Source organism: Beta vulgaris, chromosome 5 (assembly GCF_026745355.1).
Source record: "Beta vulgaris subsp. vulgaris cultivar EL10 chromosome 5, EL10.2, whole genome shotgun sequence".
Classification (NCBI taxonomy): Eukaryota; Viridiplantae; Streptophyta; class Magnoliopsida; order Caryophyllales; family Amaranthaceae; genus Beta; species Beta vulgaris.
The window spans coordinates 52854260-52874703 of NC_079206.1; the positions used below are offsets into that span (position 1 = coordinate 52854260).

The following is a 20444-nucleotide window of genomic DNA, read 5'->3' on the forward strand; positions in this document are numbered from 1 at the left end:
GTTACGCTTATTTTACAACTCGAATTCTTCGATTTAGGATTATTTCAAATAGAAATTCGTTTGAAATAAATTTCTTATCATCTCTATCTCCGTTCGAAATAGAAAGATAGGAATTTTGAAATAGCTCTTTTATTGACATTATTATCTTTTAAAACACTTTGTGGAGCGATTTATAAAACAAACGATACAATACAGTTTTTTAGCTCAACTCAAATTAAGTCGTATTTCTAGCGTCCACTTCTTGCCCATACTACAAGTGAAAGAGAAAATGTAAAAACTATCATTAAAGCAGCCCAAGCGAGACTTACAATATCCATGTGAATCATGTCCCATATTTCTATGAATATGAAGGAATTATTCCATTATTGTTTACTAATAATAGTGAAATTACAGAGTCAAAAAAAATTTCGGCCTATTAATTGAATGAACCAATCCAATATAATAAATCCAATACCGGAATACTCAGAGACTTTTTTGAGTTTGTATACAAACTATATTGCGCTATTACTAATTTCTAATTAGTTAGATATTACCTCCCACTGAATTCAAGGCCCAGTCAGTAACTACTCCAATAGGAACGGCGAGGATTTTCCCCACTAGAGTGATGTTGTATCTCACAACCTTGATGTCGTGGTATCAAACCCCATTAGAGGTACTTTGGGGGTGGGGATTTTCCCTTACCATTCCCCCTACTTCCAAGGGGCCTTGTCTGCAAACCTGACCAGGTTGACCTGTGTGAATTGTGAAGTTCCGCTCCGATTAAGGCGTCTTCTTCTTACCTTTTTTTTTTAAAAAAAAAAAAAATTCCCTTCCCCCATTTTCTTTCACCACCATTGTAGATTGCACCACTAGAGCCACCACCATCATCAATTTTTCGGCAAGCTTGAAATTATCATCGACAATAATTCGATTACTAGTTGACACACTAAAATGTCTAGAAACAAAACCAAAAGATAAATCTTGTAAAGTAAAGTTCACATCTTAGAGAAAATGAAGATTGAATTCTAAAACTTTATGATAAGAACTTGATTTAGTAAACAATATCCCCTTTTTCTTTCTTCAGTGGCTTTTAAGTTCCTCACTGAAAAATATAATTAATGACTAAGGCTTGTTCTCTTCGGTATAAAACAGTTGAACTGAACTAAATTGATTGGTGTTGAACTGAACTGAACTGAATTGAATTAGATTGAATTGAATTAAATTGAATGTAATAAATATATAAATACTATCTAAACAATAATAATATGAATATTAAATAATAATTATAATAATAAGTAATAATAATAAATAATTAAAAATGAATAATAATAATAGTATTTTGGATATCTTCAAATGATAGTTATATATAAATAATATTAATAATCATAAAATAATAATAATAATTAATGACAATAATGATAATTAATAATTATTATTTTATATTATTTATATTAATATATTAATAATACTTGGCGATGATTATATAATAATAATAAATATCTAAGAAGTAAATTAAAATTACTATTTTTATAATTAGATTTAATAATATAATAATATTTAGTAATAAAAATAATAATTGGGTCAGACCGGGGAAAATTGCATCATAAACCGTTTTGACGCGATTTGATTAGTTTATGGGCTAAAAAAGTGAGTTTATTTGTGCTTTTGACCTAAACCATGTTCCTCCTAATAATAATAGTAATAATAATGAGTAAAACTATAATAAACAAAAAAATATATAGAAATAATAATAGTAACAATAATAATAATAACAATAATAATAATAATAATAATACTTAATAATAATGATATAAAAATAAATAATAATAATAAGAGTAATTAGTAAAATAAATTAGACCAACATAATAATAATATTTAACAAAATGGTTATAAAAAAATGGAGTTGAACTAAACTGGACTAAACTGAACTGAGCTAAACTGAATTAACTGAACTGAGCTGAACTGAACTGAAAATAAGTTGAGGAGAACAGGCCATAAAGCATGAAGCACTAAAACTGAAAATTAGATATGCATTTCGTCTAAACTAGTTCTTTCTCTTCATGTAATTCTCAATCTTTCTTCCTTTACAGCCGAAACCCGAAATCAATGATATCCAAGAAATTAATTTTTCTTTCTCCCTCTACCGCCAAACCCAAAATCAATGATATCCAAAATTTTTTTTTTTTTTTTTAATATGGTGAGGCGTCCACCATAGATGCCCCACCACATGCACAGGCATCCATGGTAGGCGCATGTGCCTGTGGTGGGGAGTACATGGTGAACACCTCACAATATTAATTTTTTTTCTCATAAACTCAGATCTGAATTTTGTTTTTGTGGAATTTTTTTTGTGGATGTGATTTTTGTTTTGTGGAATTATGTGTAATTTAACTTGAAATTGTGGAGCAATCTTTATGTGAAAGTATTGGGTCAGACCGTCTGACCAAATACTTACTGTCAGACGGGCTGACCCGGTGACCTCAAAACACCGTCTCATTGCACAATCCCCTCACAAATGATTGTGAAAATGAAGTTCAGTGGGAGCTCAGATGGCTTAAAGCAAATACCAACTAGAGTTGAGGGAAGTCAAGGATCATCAGCTAGGGATTTCATCGAAATCTTCAACCCCACGATCCTGTCATGAAGGCGATCAAGATCAAGCAGATGACACGTCCTCATAATCTTTACACCTTAATCTATTATTAGAACACGAAAGAAGGATCTTGCTCTCAGAGTCTGAAAGTGTACACAATGCAAAAAGTGAAGATTTTTCAAAGAGCTGCCCCATTTCAAGAATCCAAAGGGTTCAAAATTGCGAGGCGATGGAAGGTTCCTATACCACACAACATTTGGGTATGAGGGTTTTCTTCATTCACTCTATTCAATTCTTCTAGTAAAAGATTCCGGCCGTTACCACATTTTTTTGTCTGAACATGAGTATGGAGTATCAGCTAAGAGGAATGAAGAAGAAGGAGAAAGTGAGAGAAAGCAGAGGTTAGTGTTCTGTTTTCTTTTCAGTTGGACTTTGTTTTCTTTCAGTTGGACTTTGTTTTCTTTTCAGTTTGACTTTCTTTTCTTTCAGTTGGACTTTCTTTTCTTTCAGTTGGACTTTCTTTTCTTCCAGTTAGACTTTCTTTTCTTTCAATTAGACTTTCTTTTCTTTCAGTTGGACTTTCTTTTCTTTCAGTTGGACCAACTGAAAGAAATAATGGGCCAACTGAAAGAAATAATGGACTAACTGAAACAAAATGAAGACTACCTGAAGAAAAATGTAGACTACCTGAAAAAGAATAAAGACCAACTGAAACCCAAGTAAGTCTAACTGAAGCACAAAAACCCACTGAAAAACAAAGAAGACTAACTGAAAACAAAATGAAGACTACCTGAAAAAAAATTGGAACCACCTGAAAAAAAAATGAAGACTACCTGAAAAAAATTGGAACCACCTGAAAGTCGTCCGACCAAGATTATGGTCGGACGAGTCCGACACAATACGTTCTCAATCTTTATTGTGAGTAATCGGATGAGTTTTTTTTTTTTCTCAATTCTTTGTGAACTGGACTTCATAATTGCATTGGAATCATCAAGGATGCAGATATCTAGAAGTATGTAATTCAAGAATTTAATCTTACTTTCCTTAATAATGTGGCCAAACTAGTATAATTGGTTACTATAAAAATCAGAAATTGCAATTAGGATTTTTGATACTGTTCAATGAACTGGTGGACTGGTGGTGGTGAAAGAAGGAGGCAAATGAAAAGGGAAAAGGAAGGAAGAGGGAGAAGAAATAAGAAAGTATAAAATACAGTATATAAATATGTATTTATGACGTTAGTAAGAAATTTTAGGGCATTAAATAGCAAAATCATCTTTAATTAGAAGTCCATAATTTGTTTAACTACTTTAGTTCCATTTTATTCAACTTATTTTTACTTATCTAAATTTATCTAAACTAATTCGAATTTATTTTTGCTGAACAAAACCGACTCTTTATTGGAAAAAAAAAGTGTCACTTTAAACAATTATAATGAATTGTCGTTGCATGTATTGCGTACATGTAAAATTAGTTACTTGACATTACGAAATATCAAAATAAAAAAATAAATTATCGTCGTATGCATCGCGTGCTTAAAAAACTAGTTGTGTTATAATTGGACTCGTAATAGTTATTGTGTTTCAGTTGGCGTATTAATTTTTTTTTTTTTGACAGTGTATTAAAGTGTTTGTTGATGAACCACATAACTGAAAAGTACATCTTCAGTGGTAGTTTGGATCTATGCCTCTTTGGGGTCAGTATCACCATCACCCGCCAAAAAAAGAGGAAAAATAAAAGACGACAACAAAACAAAACAAAACAAAACAAAAGAGATTCCTTTAATTACACCGGAGTTAACAACAATACCTCATCCAACTCGGCAAATCAGGTGTTGAGCAACTCAATTCCTTCAACCATGGAAACCCTAGATCCCAATTCCATCCCCAACTCACCAAACAAACGTCTCAAAACGGAAACCGAAACCCTAATTCCTTCAACACCATCCTTATTTGACAAAGGAAAAGCTCCAATTATCGCCGACAACGACGGCGAAATTGAAGAAGGTTACGAATCGCCGGCGAATTCGTCGCCGGAAAACTGCGGAATTTGCTTTTTGGAAGAAGGAAATACCTTCAGAGGCCTCATTGATAGTTGCGACCACCACTTTTGCTTCCTTTGTATCATTGAGTGGTCGAAAATCGAGTCTCGGTGTCCTTTGTGTAGGGAAAGGTTTAGTACCGTTCGTCGTGTCAGGAAGGATGGGAGCTTTATCGGTGAAGGTTCGGTTCGTGTGCCTGTTCGTGATCAGGTATTTTTTTTCTTTTGTATGTTGAAATATAGAGTGTAAGTATATATGAAGCTGATTTTATTAGAAGAAACTTAATTCAATTCAGGGTTTTGAGTATTTCCTGCAGGTTGAAGTTCAGTGATCATAGTATATGTTTGTGACTTTCTGGAATATGATTTATTAACGACTACCAAACGAGCCGTTAGAGGGTTGTCATATTAGGTGGTAATTAGTGAATGTTGCCCTGATAATAGGATATGGTATATCCTGGCTGCGAGTTTGGTAGGAGTAATGAATTTATAGGTAATTTCGTATAGAAATTCTCATGCCGGATTGCTGATGTCTATGATGATATGTTTACTCATCCCCAACTATGTTTTTTTATCATAAATTTTCGTCACCACTTTAGAGGTGTTATTGAGTGATAATGGATATATTAAATATGTGAAGTAAAAATCATGTTTGGGGATAAAGTTCCATTACCGTGGGTATTGGCATGTCACTTTTGTTACAAAATTACATGTAAATTCACTATCATTATCGTTGATTACTGATTTTGAAACGGTATGTTGATGTTGTATAAGAAGCTATTGTGAAGCGTATATGACCTCATGTGGAACTTAATTTTTTGGCTTAAATTGAACATTAGATTTGAGCCCTTTCTTTTGGCTTAAATCTTTTGGCTTAATTGAACATTAAATTAATTACCAAAGTCCAAATCAATCCCGCCTGACTCCTGAGTTTGTGATTTTCTTCAATAAGAGAAGGGGCTAGAGGTACATCTTGGTCTTCTTGAGTTGGGGTGAAGTTGTATGCATTTTGAATGCCACAGCCCTGATAATAGGCTAGGGTACACACTGGGTTGTCCCTTTGGGTGTAGTTGTATCTTTGATTTCTACTAATTTATTTATGTTTTACTTGCAGATTTATGATCCTTTTGGGGAACCAGTGGACCCATATGCACAAGCGAAGTGCAGTATCTGCAATAATACAACTGATGAGTGTCTTCTTCTACTATGTGATCTTTGTGACTCAGCTTCACATACTTATTGCGTTGGCCTTGGTGCCACTGTACCTGAGGGTGATTGGTATTGCCGGGACTGTGCTCTTCTACGGGATGAGCAGGAGGATAGTGAGATGGGGTGTGATGTGGTTACTTCAACTGTTTCACCTCAAGTTGATGAACCATCTTCTACTTCAACTTCAATCTCAATATTTGATATCGTGAGAGACCCGAAGGAACCGGAATCGGGCACCAGTAGGCTTCTCAAATTGGTGTCTCAAAAAGCGACAAAGTTTTCTTCCTCAGCTATCGCCACTGACCAGCCAAGTATTGCGTCTGCAACAAGTGTACCTGATTCAAGAGATAATTTTCATCCTGCAGCTGAGTTGTCAGGATCAAGTGCCAGAACTCTGCGGAATTGTCGAAATGTTCACAGGCACATAAATGTCTTACGCGAGAATTGGGGTGCTTTTAGAACTGGATCCTTGAACTTCTCTTCTACCGTATCAGATTCTTTTGGTAAAGCTGGTCAACAAAAGAATGTTGTTGGAACCAGTTTGAAAAGATCTGGCAAATTGCAATCTTCATCCACATGCTCTTCGGAAACAAAGGTAGCAGAGAATTTGCATGATGCTAGACGTAATAAAGAATCCTATAATGTTGATAGAGCTTGGAAGTTGATGAATATTGCGAAGACAGTGCAGCGGACAGATAAGTCAAAAAGTACCTCTAAGATTGCTAAAAAGAATGGACATAGCATTAAGAGAGATAAACTTTTGCTGAAGAGCTCAGTGTCTGGAAGAAAGGATCTAACGTCCCCTGTCTTGGAGGAACAAAGGCCTACTCACAACATTAGTGGAAGGCCTGCTCAGAGTTCAGGGAAGCATCAGTTTGGTAATTTTGTCTCACTAGCTGCTAGAACCCCTCTCAGCCAGCATCAGAATTCCCGCTTCTCTAATTTATCTATGCCTACTGAATTACAAACTGCTTCAAACGATGATATTTGTTATAACCGAACATGCTTTGCATCATCCAACAAAGTTCAGGGGAGACTTTCTGCTATTCTTGGTGATGGCTCTGCCAGGTCAGCATCTTCATGTGGGTCAATAGCGGTAGTTTCTGATGTGTCTTTTGCCAGATTGCAGAGGGGGGAAATATCTGCATGTCCTGTGAAACAAGCTGTCAATTCAAAGATCTATAGCTCTAGCACAAGGGAGCTACAAAAGTCAGTTCAAACTGACATTTGTCGAGATAAACCTGCCTTACACCCTCATCCAAGTTTAAGAAGAGGGTTGTCAAATAATTTTGATGAACAGAATAGTTTTGCCTGTTCAACTGCATATGATCCTATATTGGATGGCTTTGATGCATCTCATGTCAAATTGGAGGGCAAGAAAATATCTGCATGTCCTGGGAAAGTAGGGGCTAAAATCACCGGCAAGGATAGCAAGGATGATGAGGCAAAGGGTGAGATCCAATCCCTTGTCAAGCTTAATCTGAAGCTCCTTTGCAAAGACAAACGATTAGGTATGCTGGTGAATTCTTTATGTTTTTATGTTATGTTTGTATGTTGTTCTATTTATTAGGATTTGTTTGCTTAGGATACTTTGGAAGAGTCCTTTTCTAAATTCGCTTATCGTAGTTAGGCAAGCTCCTTCCCTGAGCTCCCCCCCCCCCCCTTCCCTTTCCAAGGGAAAGGGACAAAGGAAAAAGCAGAAAGAAAAGGTAGAATTACTTTATTTATTTTTCACCAAAAATAAAGGTAGAAAAATTGAAGGGGCTAAGTGGGTAATAATGTAAAATTGGTAGACTGATGTGTTTTTATTGTTTGCTTAATGCTTCCCACTAAATCTCCTCCAACGGCAAAGAGATCTAAATCTTTTTGGTTTTCAAGAGAGTGCTTGTATCAATCGTTTTATATAAAAGCATTTCTGCTGCTTATACAGTCAGTGACTATAAGCGAAAACGAAACCATGAATATTGCTACAGCAATTGATTACTTGTTGATGACTGATGAGGAGTGACCTGAAATAATTTAGTCATTTCTGCATCTCTATATCAGCATTGCTCTCTGAAGGGGGATGCCATCCTAGATGGAGTAAATGGTTTTTGTATCCAATATATTAGATTCTCATTCATTTACCCCTTTTTAATGTAGGCGTAGATGCATTTAAAGAAATTGCCAGGCTTTCAACACATACAATTTTGGCGTCCTGTGGTTTCGAGCACCGAAAAATTGTTGATCCCCTCCCGAGATTCGTATGTCATCATGCTGATCAAACTCAGCAGGTTTATAAGTCTACAATAGTGCCTAGTTCTTGTAGAGAATGCTTCTATGCCTTTGTTAAAGATGTTGTTAACTCAATAATGTCTGAGAAATTGAATAATGCTGGGAATGTATCTTGAAAAAAAAATCCATTTTGCGTGGTCTATGGTGATCATTAAAGCATCAGCTTCTACCATTGAGTTCTTTTTTTTTTTTTGTTGGTGCAAATGAGCCGAAACTTAATTAACAAGGATAAAACAGAAATTAGCTGATAACTAAGCGTGGCATAGCTACTCTAACAGTGTCATCATGCAAAGTCAAGACTTGAGACTGAAAATTCGGAATATTAGATTCTAGATCATAAACTCAAAATTCTCGTTGAATGTATTACATGAAGAAATAGCATGGCTTACAGATCTAATTGTTCTACTCTCTGTTACATTTATTTTGGGGCGGGGGAAGTAATTATTACTCGTATTTTTAATTTGTCAATTTGGTGAATCAGAAAGGCTTGTAGTTTTGAGTTACCAATTACTATGATTTGTGTCAAAAAGTATTTCAATTCAATATGCTTTTACAATAATAACAAAAAGAAGAGAAAAGTCGATGGTCAAACACAAGGTGACTAGTGGTACTAGATTTCCTGGAGTCCTGATCTGCCAAATGAAATTTGGATTATACATACAATGTGGAAACCGCCATAAAAGCCTCTTCATATATGAAAATGTAATATCCAAGACATGTCACTCTCATGTTTCTCACATTGAGCAACCAGATTTTAATGACCAAAATAATTTCCATAAGGTTAATGTTAATGGCCGTTAATAGAATGTTGTGAAGAACTTAACATTAGTATTTGGCGGATTTATATCGAATATACAAACAAGTTATGGATCATTACAGTTGCTTAATCCTTACCATCCCCTATTCTTTTATCATGCATATATACAATCCTGCAACCAAAAAGGGACTATAGTCCTCTCCAGGCCACTTCTAAAGATTCCAAAACTCGAGCCTCTGAGCTATCAACCATCACCAACCTTTCGGATTGTCTTATCTCGATTGACTGTAAATTCAAGGTCATTAGGCTTTCCAAAGGAAAAACATATGATATTGCTAGAGGTTTATTCTTCTATCAAGCATGAATGCTTTGTATATGAGTTCCAACTGGAACCGGCAGTCTGTAAAGAAAAATAGAATGAGTGGAACGTTGTTTTTCTTGATAACACCGTTTTTCTTGACAAACTAGAGACATTTTGGGAATTTGAATTGATTCGAGCGAGCCTGTATATGATGTCTACCTCGACGTATTTCGAGGGGCTTTTGTGAATAAACGTTGGATGTATCTCAAGGATGTCTCTATCTTTCCTACCATAAGTTTTCTAACTTGTGGATCTGAAAACACAATGAAAGCATATGCACCATTTATAGTACTGTGCAAATAAACCTACCCACTCCTAGAGTGACAGCATAACCACCATTTATAGTAGTGTGCACATAAACCTAGTAAGATATTCACCCACTCATAGGGTGACAACTATCATAGCTAAAAGACAAGAAGTACTAAGTGACACATAGTGCCTTGATTCATAAAAAAGACAGTTGGACTATAGACTAACAAACATGGGCTTAGCATAGGTAGTGGGTTTGGACATGATATCTTCAATACCCCCCCCCCCCTTCAAATAGAACTCCCATCTTGTGAAGTATAGTCTGATGTTGAGAGACTGGAAGGCATTTTTGTAAAAATATCTACAAGATGCTTGTTAGAATAAACATAAGTAGGAGATATCACACCTTCAAATGCTTTGTCTCTTATAAAATGACAATCAATGTCAACATGTTTGGTTCTCTCACGGTGAACCAGATTTGCTGCAATGGCCAAGGCAACCTGATTATCATAACAAATAAGTGTGATACTGAGTTGGTGAAGACCAAGATCCTTGAGTAGTTGTCTCAAGCACATAACCTTACATATAGTGAGAGCCATTGATCTATACTCAGCCTCTAAACTACCTCTAGCAATAACTGATTGCCTCTTGGCCTTCCATGATATAGGTGAGCTTCCTAGCAACACACAGAAGTTTGAACTGGACCTTCTAGTGACAGGACATCCAGCCCAGTCACTGTCATAGAATGCAGAAAGTGTTGCATTTGTTTTACTTGTAAGTAAAGTGCCTTGTTGCTTGGATCCAACAAGGTATGTTATGACCCTGATCCCAGTTTGAAAGTGTACAGATGTTGGCTGGTGCATAAACTGGCTTAGTACATGTACAATATAAGCTATGTTTGGCCTAGTGATGGTCAAGTAGATGAGCTTACCTATGAGCTTTATTTTGATATGGCTCAGGCTCATAGGTTCACCTATATTACTGGTGAGTTTAAGATCTGAATCCATAGGTAGCTTCAGGGGCCTACGGTTCACAAGTTTATATTCCTTCAATAGATCTTGAATGTATTTTCTTTGTGAAAGAAACATTCCTTGGCTACTCATGTCATCTTCTATGGCAAGAAAAGAGCTTAACTCCCCCATGTCCTTCATATGAAACAGCTTGGACAAGAACTATTTTACTTCCTGGATGCCTTAAAGGTCATTGCCTTCTAGAAGTAAGTCATTCACATAGATCAATGTGGTAGTGAGCCTACCCTGTGTGACTTTTGTGAATAAGGAGTAGTCACACTTAGATGGCTGAAATCCATGCTCCTTAAAGGCTGATCAAAGCTTAGAGAACCATTGTTTGGGTGCCTGTTTAAGACCATATAATGATTTGGTTAATTTGCAAACCTTAGCATCCTTAGAATGAGTTATAAGAGACTCCCCCTCACACACAACAGTTATTATATCTCCTTGTTTGCTGTAATCTGGTGACAATTTCATGTAAACATTATCTTGAAGTTCACCATGTAAAAATGCATTTTTTTTACATCTATTTGATGCACATGCCATTCACACACATAAGCTACAACTAACAAACATCTCACAGTGGCAAACTGGAGCAAAAGTTTCTTCATAATCTTCACCATATTTCTGTTTATTCCCAAGCACAATTAGTCTTGATTTATATTTGTCAATGCTACTATCAAGACAATACTTGATTCTATGGAGCCATTTGCACCCAATTGGGGTTTTTTCATGTGGGAAGTCAGTAATTTCTCAAGTATTGTTCAGTTTCCAGGGCTTCTTATCCATCGTTCATAGCCTTCACCCACTCAGCTTTATAGACAACTTCCCTAAAACTTATAGGTTTTGTGTGTTTGAGAGTTTGTGACATGAAACAAGTATAAGTTGGTGTTACTGTGGTATCAATAATGGTTTGTATTTTTGTAGGGTAGGCTAGGTTGCTAAGATGATAATCAGTCATCCAAGCAGGGCTTTTGTGAGTTCTCTCAGATTTTCTTACAGGTGGAGCAGGATCAGGTTGAGGGTCAAGGTTTTGTGTTTCAGTTTGTGTTGTGTCAGGTATAGGGTCATTAGTGTGTATAGGTTCACTTTCTTCCTCATCATGATAATCATCATCACAACACAAGTCAGGTATTGTAAAGTTAGGGTCGTGTAAGGTTTGGTTGTCAATTTGAGTGGTTTTATGAAACAACCTGTGAGGGTAGGTTATTTCATAGAATTTCACATTTCTTGAAACAAACAACTTGTTTGTTTTCAGGTCTAAGAGTTTATACCCTCTTTCAGTTTGAGGGCATCCTAGGAAAACACGAGTTAGGATTCAATATATCACAGTCATCACTACTTGCCATTATCAAACAACCAAAGCATTTCATATGAGAATAGCCAGTTAAAACATTATGAAATACCTCCTATGGTATCTTGTTTCCCAACAAGTGAGTAGGTATCCTGCTTGTGATGTAGGGTAGCAGCCTGAACACCCCCCCCCCCCAATATTAAGGAGGCAACCCAACTTGGCACCTGATAACTCTAGCCATTTCAAGTAAGTTCCTATGCTTCCTCTCTGCCTTGCTATTCTGTTGAGGTGTGTTGATGCAACATGTTTGATGAATTATGCCAAGTTTAGTACAGTATGGTCTACAATGCTTATCATCAAACTCCTTTGCATTGCCAGACCTAATTACTTTAACTTGCTTATCAAACTGAGTCTTTAGCATTATGATGAACCCCTTGATTGCATTAATGAAATCTGATTTATCATTTAGAAGATGAACCCAAATAACTCTAGTATGATCATCAACTAGAGTGAGAAAGTACATGTGATTTCCTCTGGTTGGGAATCTATGTGGTCCCCAAGTGTCAGTGTAAATTAATTCAAATGGCTCCTTTGCTCTTGAGTTGCTCAGTTTGTATGGAAGTTTAGCAAGTTTGGCAATGGGACATGTAATGCATATGTTCTTGTCAGATTTGTCAACCCCATCTAAACCTTTTATCTTACTAATTATGAGTTGTACCTGTGCATTCAACGCCTTCTCATGACATTTTTTTCAACATTTTCAGATCACTCACATCACCATTTTTCACCCATTTTAACAGTTGCTGGACAAATTCATTTACCAAGCAATACAATCCATCCATAGACTTACCAATTCCAGTTTTGCTCTCCTGAATCACACAATACCCTAGGTGAACGTTCACAGTATAATCACCATCTTGAGTGAGTTTTGGAACTAACAACAGATTATGTTTGAATTTAGGAACATGAAGTACCTTGTTCAAGGTAAGCCCATTTTCAAGTTCAACTACCCCAAAGTGAGCAATGATAGATGTTTCACCAGTTGGAAGCCTGATTCTTGGCTGATTCTTAGCCAAAACTGTTTCACTCTGGAATTTTTCATTTCCTATCATATGGTTTGATGTCCCTGAGTCAATGATCCAAGCATCTTTAACCATCTCAGCTAAAGCGGCAAGCCATACCAGAGTAACTCAAATCCATGTCATCATCATAGTCATCATCACTTCCACCTTTGGATGGTGGAGGAAGTAACTTCATCAACTGTTCAAGTTGTTGAGGTGTAATCATAGCTGCATTGCTATTACTTATTGTGTTGCAGCTTAATTCACTTTTGTTGCTAACATAGCCAGCAAATTGCCTTCCACCGCCTCTACCAAATCTGCCACCTTGATTCCGTCTTCCTGATCTACCACCTCTGAAGCTTGTTCCACCCCTTCCTTTGCCTTTTGAATCACCCTGATTCATGGGATGATTGCTTGGATACCCAATAATTGTCCAGCACTTTTCCTTCAAATGACCTGTCTTGCCACATGTTGTGCAAACAAGTGCCTCACTGCTCTTACTAAACATAGCAAGTGTTTCACATTCTTCCTTTACACTCATGAGGACCTCTTTTTGCATCTCTTCTTGTTGAATTATACTGCGTGGTATTTCAACAGTAAGGAGGCTCATCATCATGAGTATTTGGCTCCTCTGATGAGTGTAACACTCATCTACCCTATTTAGAAACTGAAATAGCCTATGCTCATTCTGTTGTTTCCTCAAAGCATTCACATAAGCTCTTATTTCTTCATTAATGTTAGTTATGGGTGGAATAGAGTTTACGTCATCTAACTCCTCCCGAATCCCCCTCATTTCTGTATAGTATCCAACTATAGATCTTCCATTCTATCTAGCCTCATATAGGGTTTTTTTCAACCTATATTTCTTTGTTCCATTTGTGGCAGTGAACCTTTGTTCAAGTTGTCTCCACAATTGACATGCCTCATTCACAAACATACTAGAATTTAATTTTTTCAGGTTCATCCACATTTGCTAGGATCCAAGATATAACCATATTATTACAAGTATCCCAAGCATCTTGTTTTACTTTGTCAGATTCATCCCTTTAAATCAACCCTGTCACAAATCATAGCTTTCTTTTTGAAGCTGGTGAAATTTCCATAGACCTTTTACATGATTTATAGTTTCCTATAGAGAGGGCTAGTTGTTCGTATTGTGGTGGAAGCAGCCATATCAGCTAGTTTTAGATAAATACGTACAAAGGTTTTATATTTAAGTGCAGTACACGATAACTCAGCCTAGTATTTACTATAAAGACTCAATCTTTCTATTTTTTGCAATCTTAAAAAACATAGCATAAAGTAACAGCCTCAGGACTAACTAAATGCAGAAGAAAGATACAATCTTTTATGCAAGTTTGAGAAATATAGAACTTGTGCTCTGATACCATGTTCACATTGTGAGATAATTCTTCAATCATCTTCATTCTCATTTAGTTTCCATTAACTCTCAAAAACGACAATTACATGTATTTTTCTCTTTTGCTTACAAAATCAACACAACCACCATTTATAGTAATGTGCACATAAACCTATGAAGATATTCACCCACTCCTATAGTGACAGCTATCATAGCTAAAAGTCAAGAAGTACTAAGTGCCACATAGTGCGTTGATACATAAAAAAAACTGCTGGACTACAGACTAACAAACATGGGCTTAGCATAGATGGTGTGCTTAGACTTGATATCTTCAATAAACGGTATATGGTTAATTATCATCTATCGTCATGACGCGCCTGTCTTGGTTTCCTTTGAGACCATCCATGTTGGCATATCGTCTCTTGAATGATAGAGTTAAGAAGATTGATAAGCGAAAAAAATTCTTTTAGTGGGCAGTGTCTTCATCTTCATGTATTCACCAATCTCCATGGTTTAGCTCTTTAAAGTGTCTTAAGCCAGCAAATCGAGCTCACTAGTTTATTAGTGATACGTTGGCTCCTAGTTATTCAAAGACATTTATTTTAACGTGGTTTATAGAAGTTGGAGCCAGTTGAAGAATGGCTTGTTTATATAGCATTGACAACTTTTTACCCTCAAGTGATGTTTAGGCGCCTACTAAGAGTCATATCCACTATTGGATTTGGACCATGTTTCTTGTTGTGTAGTCCATTGGTTTTCTCCTCAAAGATATCCTTATTCCATGACACTCATTGTGGAAACTCAAGGCCCTATAACTAATAAAATCATAAACTTAATTAAACTAGAACCTAAACTTCAAACTATAAGAGCTGGTTAAACCGTGTGATTCCTAATTAAACAAAAATAATACATCATAAATTAGCCCGTTTATCGATATTTAGTTATCTATCGCTTCTAAGTAATACTATTGTTTGTATAGCGTTTAAATATCAAAGTTTTGCACTTAAAAAGTATGCATTCCGTCGATCCTAAATTACTTTCTACTTAAGAGAATCTTTTATAGAGAAAAATTCAGTCTCCATATATAATATGTTCCAATGAATTATTTTCCTATCCCTAATTTTTATTTCTTTAATAATATCATAAGTAAATGTTACAATAAATATGATACAAAAATAATCATATAAATTAATTCGTTGACCCCAAGACTTGAGTGCTTAGACAAAAAATTTATCATACATCTGCGTGTACCGTGAGCATGGTACACAAAGGTTAATTTTCTGCTCATTGTCATTTCACATCCAAATGAGCAAAAATTAGTTTTGGACGTACCATGCACATGATACACCTGGGTGTAAGGTGAATAAACTTGTGCCCAGACACTTGACCTTTTAAAGAGTCCAGACCAAGGTCGTAGAATTCCCCTTCTTCTATCGATTATCACAGTATAATTATAAAAACCACTCAAACAAAGAAGCTAGTTGTAACAAATTTCTATAAAACACTTTCCTACTAAAAAATTACATAAAGGAAAGTGTGTTAAATTTATGAGGAATAAAATATACGGCTAAGTATAAACTGGTATACGAACCAATAGTGTTATCAGATACTATGAATTGGATATCAGATATGTAATAACATATTTAGGTACCTAATTTTCGAATGTGATAATGGTAACCAAATTTGAAAACGTAGACCATCTTAATTTAGTTGACACCAACCATACCATATGATTCTCACTACATTACTAATACAATTAGTATCTACTCAAATTAGTACGAGTATTTACTAAAAATGAAAAATATTATTTTATGTTTTTAATTCATTAAATTTTCATATATCTAAACGCAATTTCCAAATTTTCATTTATTACCATATGATTCTCACTACATTACTAATACAATTAGTATCTACTCAAATTAGTACGAGTATTTACTAAAAACGAAAAATATTGTTTTATGTTTTTAATTCATTAAATTTTCATATATCTAAACACAATTTCCAAATTTTCTTCCATAATAAATGATTATCAGATAATTCATGTATTCAATATTATCTTACCTGACATATATTTTCCATCTGAGATCTCACAACTTAAATTTCTGATTTGGTAACCCAGATCCAATTACTCGGTTAATTTTGCTAAATGTTAAGCCCTACCAAGTACCAAAACACACAAACAACGAAGCTAGTTAAAAAAGAAAAGTGGGAACTAACTTAACGGGCGTTTGATAACGGAAATGTGACGGAACGGAAAGAGTTGGGTAATTGAAAGGTCCCACCGCACGCTGCCCGGCAGCCTGTGTGGCAGATGAACGGCAGGGGATGGGCGCACGTGACCGGCTGCTTCCATCACTCACGTGCCTAGCTACTTCTATCCTATGTCATTTCACTTTTTAGTTTTTTATTTTTATTTTAATTTTTAGACACACACCAATTGTGTCTTGTCACATCATTTTATGTCACATACGCAATACTAGGGGGATCACCTCCTTCACGTGCCTACCCCATCCCCCTTCTCACTCTCACTTCTCTTCCCACCGTTGTATACTTGTAAATTGTAATAGTTGTATGTCATGATTCATGGACCTTTTCATCTTTTTCTTCTCTCTCCACTGTAAAATAGCTCATCTCAAACTTTTTTATTAAAAAAAAAAAAATTGAAAATCGGTTATTCTCTCGAAATCGATACAACGACAAATATTTAAGGTCAAAAAAATGCATCAATAAATACTTCTTTCGTTTAGAAATAGTTGCTTTTTTCTATTTTGAATACTATTCACGTCTTATATTTAAAATGACTTTGGTGATTCATATTTTAGGAAAAACATAGTCATGTGAGGTATTGTTAAATTTGTCTCGATGTAAATTTTTTTAATATAAACTTTTTATATTTTTTACTTATTGTAATTAAATATTTTAATGGTTGAATTTTACATCGGCATACGTGAAAGTTAGAAATAGTGCAACTATTTCTAAACGGAGGAACTATATAATTGTGCATAGTTAAAATAGATAAACTAAAAGTTACAGAAGAGGTATATAATATCGTAAATATAACAAAAGTGCGTTCTATTCATTTGAAAAACCTGAACTTATTTGAACTGAATTTACTAAGCCTAATTGACCCTTATTGAACTTTATTTCGGAGTGTGTGTATAACTTGCATTAAGACTTGATCAAACTTTATTTGAATTTATTTTTTAAACTAAAAAGAACACACACTATATTACCAATTTAATCACTGGATTATATGAAGTTACAAAATAATAGTAATGTAAATAGAGCTTGGATTGGTGTCTCATAATAAGATGCGAAAATGACATCTCACAATTTTTTGGTACTAAAACTAAGTCAAATTGATACCAAAATGTGGTCATCGTGATACCAATACCAAATAACTCATACTTGATATCAAAGTGTAAGTTAATTTGGTACCAAAGTTAATTTTTAATATCAAATAATTCTATCTTGGTACCACTTTAATTTTTTATGAGATATCACATTAACATCTCAATATACGTATAAGTTACCAATACTTTCTCATATAAATAAACTTTGATCTTATATCATAGATACTACCTCTTCTAATATTAGCAATTAAAATAGTCAACAACTATGAGCTATAGATATTGATAGAAATTGTCCACACTAAAAAGGTTATATCTCAAACAATTTGTAAAAAGATGACAAAATAGAGGGTCATATGACAACAACTAGAGAAAAGGTGGAGTCATCAATGCTCACACATATTGTATCTTTGCCAACTAATTTTAAGAGTTTATTCCGTATTACGGCAATTTTCTGTTTATTGGTTTTTTTAATTTTTAAAATCATATAATATATGTCTTATAATAAAAAAAAATTATATTGAGAACATGATGATTTTGAAAACTAACAACTAAAAAGTGAAAATCGCTTTTTTTGTTTTCCTATTTTTGGTTTTTAGTTTTCACAAAAACTAAAAACAAAAAACAAAAAACGATAACGAACGGACCCTTAGGTAATAATAATTCCACTGTTTTTTTCCGTACTATTTGGCATACTTAGTTTATATTGTATTTTTTATATATATATAAACAATATTGATTTATATAATCTTATTAGCATTGTCTCGAATTATTTTTTAAAATATGATTATTTTAACGGTTTTTTCACCATATACTCCTGACAAATTTTTTTTGCACCATATACCCTTTCGACTTTTGAAATATACCATATACCATTCACTTTTCAAAAAATACATTCACATACTCTTATTAACACCTAAACTCCCCTCTAATCCTAATTAACTATCTTAAATCTAACCCTAACACTAATCACTAATCTAATAGTCTAACCCTAAACACCCCTCCCCCACCCTAACCCTAACCCTAACCCACGCTAACCCTAACCAGCCTCCCCGGCGCCACCACTTGACCCCCACTATCCCTCCCTAGCGCCACCACCTGACCCCCACCAGCTCCCCTCTCCCGTAGACCCGCCTCCCCCGGCCCTTTCCCGCAGCCCCTACGCACGGAAAAGTGCATACCAAATGCGCCTAAAATTGATTGTAATTTGTAAATGAGGACATACATTGTTTCATCTCTAGCTAGTAGATTATATTAGTAAATTTCACAGGGCGTGATTGATTGTTCCATATTTCTTTGTAGGAGATTGCCATTAAGTTCGAGCTTTGAAGACAACGATGTGATAATCTATGTGCTTTCTTATGTTTCAGGGAGAATAATGGTCTCCCTGCACCTGAATTGATATAAAACTTCATATTTTACCCCGTAGATTCGCCTCCCCCGTTGACACCATATTACTGCAGTTTTAGGTCGAAAACACAGCAATATCTTTATTTTATATTTTACATTTTATTTTACATGATATAATGCTACGTATGGGTAAAACCGCAACAATAAGCAATTATTCTACTAGTGAAGCCAAAAATAAGTGTGCGTGGGTTTAGGCGATCCCGAAATGCGTTTACTAGAACCTAACTCGATAAAATATGCTTCAACCTGAAAAGCACAGCTCCAATACATTGTGTTTAGGCAAGGATTTTTGTACTAAAATTAGGTGCAACCCGATTATTTATTAACTCTACTTAGCCTTGGAAGGTAAGAATTGCCCTAGTTCTATCGACAACAACACCTTTATTTTAAAGCCAACGACCCAAAATTGTGGCAATTAGGGATGGCAGTGGGGCGGGTCAAGTAGGAGACCACCCCATCTCCGCCCAATTGGGGCAGGGATGGGTCTAGGTTTTGGTGGGGATGGGGCGGGGATGGGGATTAAAATTGTACCCGCAATGGGTGGTGAAGCGGGTGTGGATTTTATGTTATACTTGCCCCATCTCCGCCCGTCCCGCCCCACCCCCGCCCCGCATATTTATTATTAAAATTCTATTTATATACATATATTACTAACGTATTTGAAGACACTTTTGAAATGTAATAAAACATTTGCCTTTGTTAATGTATTTTAACTTTTCTTTTACTATATTATATTGTGATTTTGTGAGGTAGACAACTATAATGAGCTTATGGCGGATTTTTTGCGGGGATGAAAGGGTATGACGCGGGTACGACGCGGGTGCGGGGGTGGGGCGGGGGTGGGTCTAGAATTTCCCCCCGCAATGGGTGGTGGGTCGGGGATGGGGATGGAATCTTTCCCCGCAATGGGTGGTGGAGCGGGGATGGGGATGAAAATTTAATGCGGGTGTGAGGGTACCATCCTCCGCACCCGCCCCGCCCAATTGTCATCGCTAGTGGCAATCAAACATATTAGCATTTGTAGTGTCGTCATCTTTATAAGGTTATTCTTCTTCTGTCCCAAATTACTTGTTGTATATTCCTTACAAAATCATATATTAAACTTAATTGCTATTTTGTTTTGATAATAAGTATATATTCTAATGTGTCCATTGACATACAAAAACAATTACATTAAAAAAGTATCACATCATACTAGGATGTTATCTTTGTAAATCTAATAAATAAAAATATATGATTTTTGACCTTGTTCTTTTAAACAGACACAAATAATAATTGTATCTTAACTTATACCCTTGTTACACAATAGATTAACCATAAGTTTGTAACTAAAATTATAGTTTTAAAGTTGTTGATAATTTTTCATACGACATTTCATCAACGTCGGAGTCCAAAAACTACTCAAGTTAAATTCAAACACACTGTTTATCTCTATTATATAAGGGAAGGGGAAAGGAAGATGGTATTCCCGTTAAAAAATACTAAATTATCCTTAAT

The 20444-nt window shown here is 35.3% G+C and overlaps 2 protein-coding genes across 2 annotated transcripts; one reads left to right on the forward strand and one right to left on the reverse strand.

The window, feature by feature from the left end:
* The first annotated feature begins 4246 nt into the window (after positions 1-4246).
* On the forward strand, positions 4247-8267 carry LOC104893940 (methyl-CpG-binding domain-containing protein 9). The gene is made up of 3 exons (XM_057395172.1): positions 4247-4823; positions 5727-7332; positions 7964-8267. Exons 1-3 carry the CDS (start codon positions 4431-4433, stop codon positions 8209-8211), a joined length of 2247 nt encoding a protein of 748 aa, XP_057251155.1. The 5' UTR covers positions 4247-4430; the 3' UTR covers positions 8212-8267.
* Positions 8268-9752: 1485 nt separating this feature from the next.
* LOC109134926 (uncharacterized mitochondrial protein AtMg00810-like) lies at positions 9753-10604 on the reverse strand. The gene has a single exon (XM_019249343.1). It carries the CDS (start codon positions 10602-10604, stop codon positions 9753-9755), a length of 852 nt encoding a protein of 283 aa, XP_019104888.1.
* Between the last annotated feature and the right edge of the window lie 9840 nt (positions 10605-20444).

Excerpts from the sequence above, each read along its gene's own strand:
- LOC104893940 (XM_057395172.1), top strand. The coding sequence starts at position 4,431 with ATGGAAACCCTAGATCCCAATTCCATCCCCAACTCACCAAACAAACGT. Across the intron at positions 4,824-5,726 it reads GTGTGCCTGTTCGTGATCAG|ATTTATGATCCTTTTGGGGA; the intron begins GTATTTTTTTTC and ends TTTTACTTGCAG. Across the intron at positions 7,333-7,963 it reads TTGCAAAGACAAACGATTAG|GCGTAGATGCATTTAAAGAA; the intron begins GTATGCTGGTGA and ends TTTTTAATGTAG.
- LOC109134926 (XM_019249343.1), bottom strand. The coding sequence starts at position 10,604 with ATGGGGGAGTTAAGCTCTTTTCTTGCCATAGAAGATGACATGAGTAGC.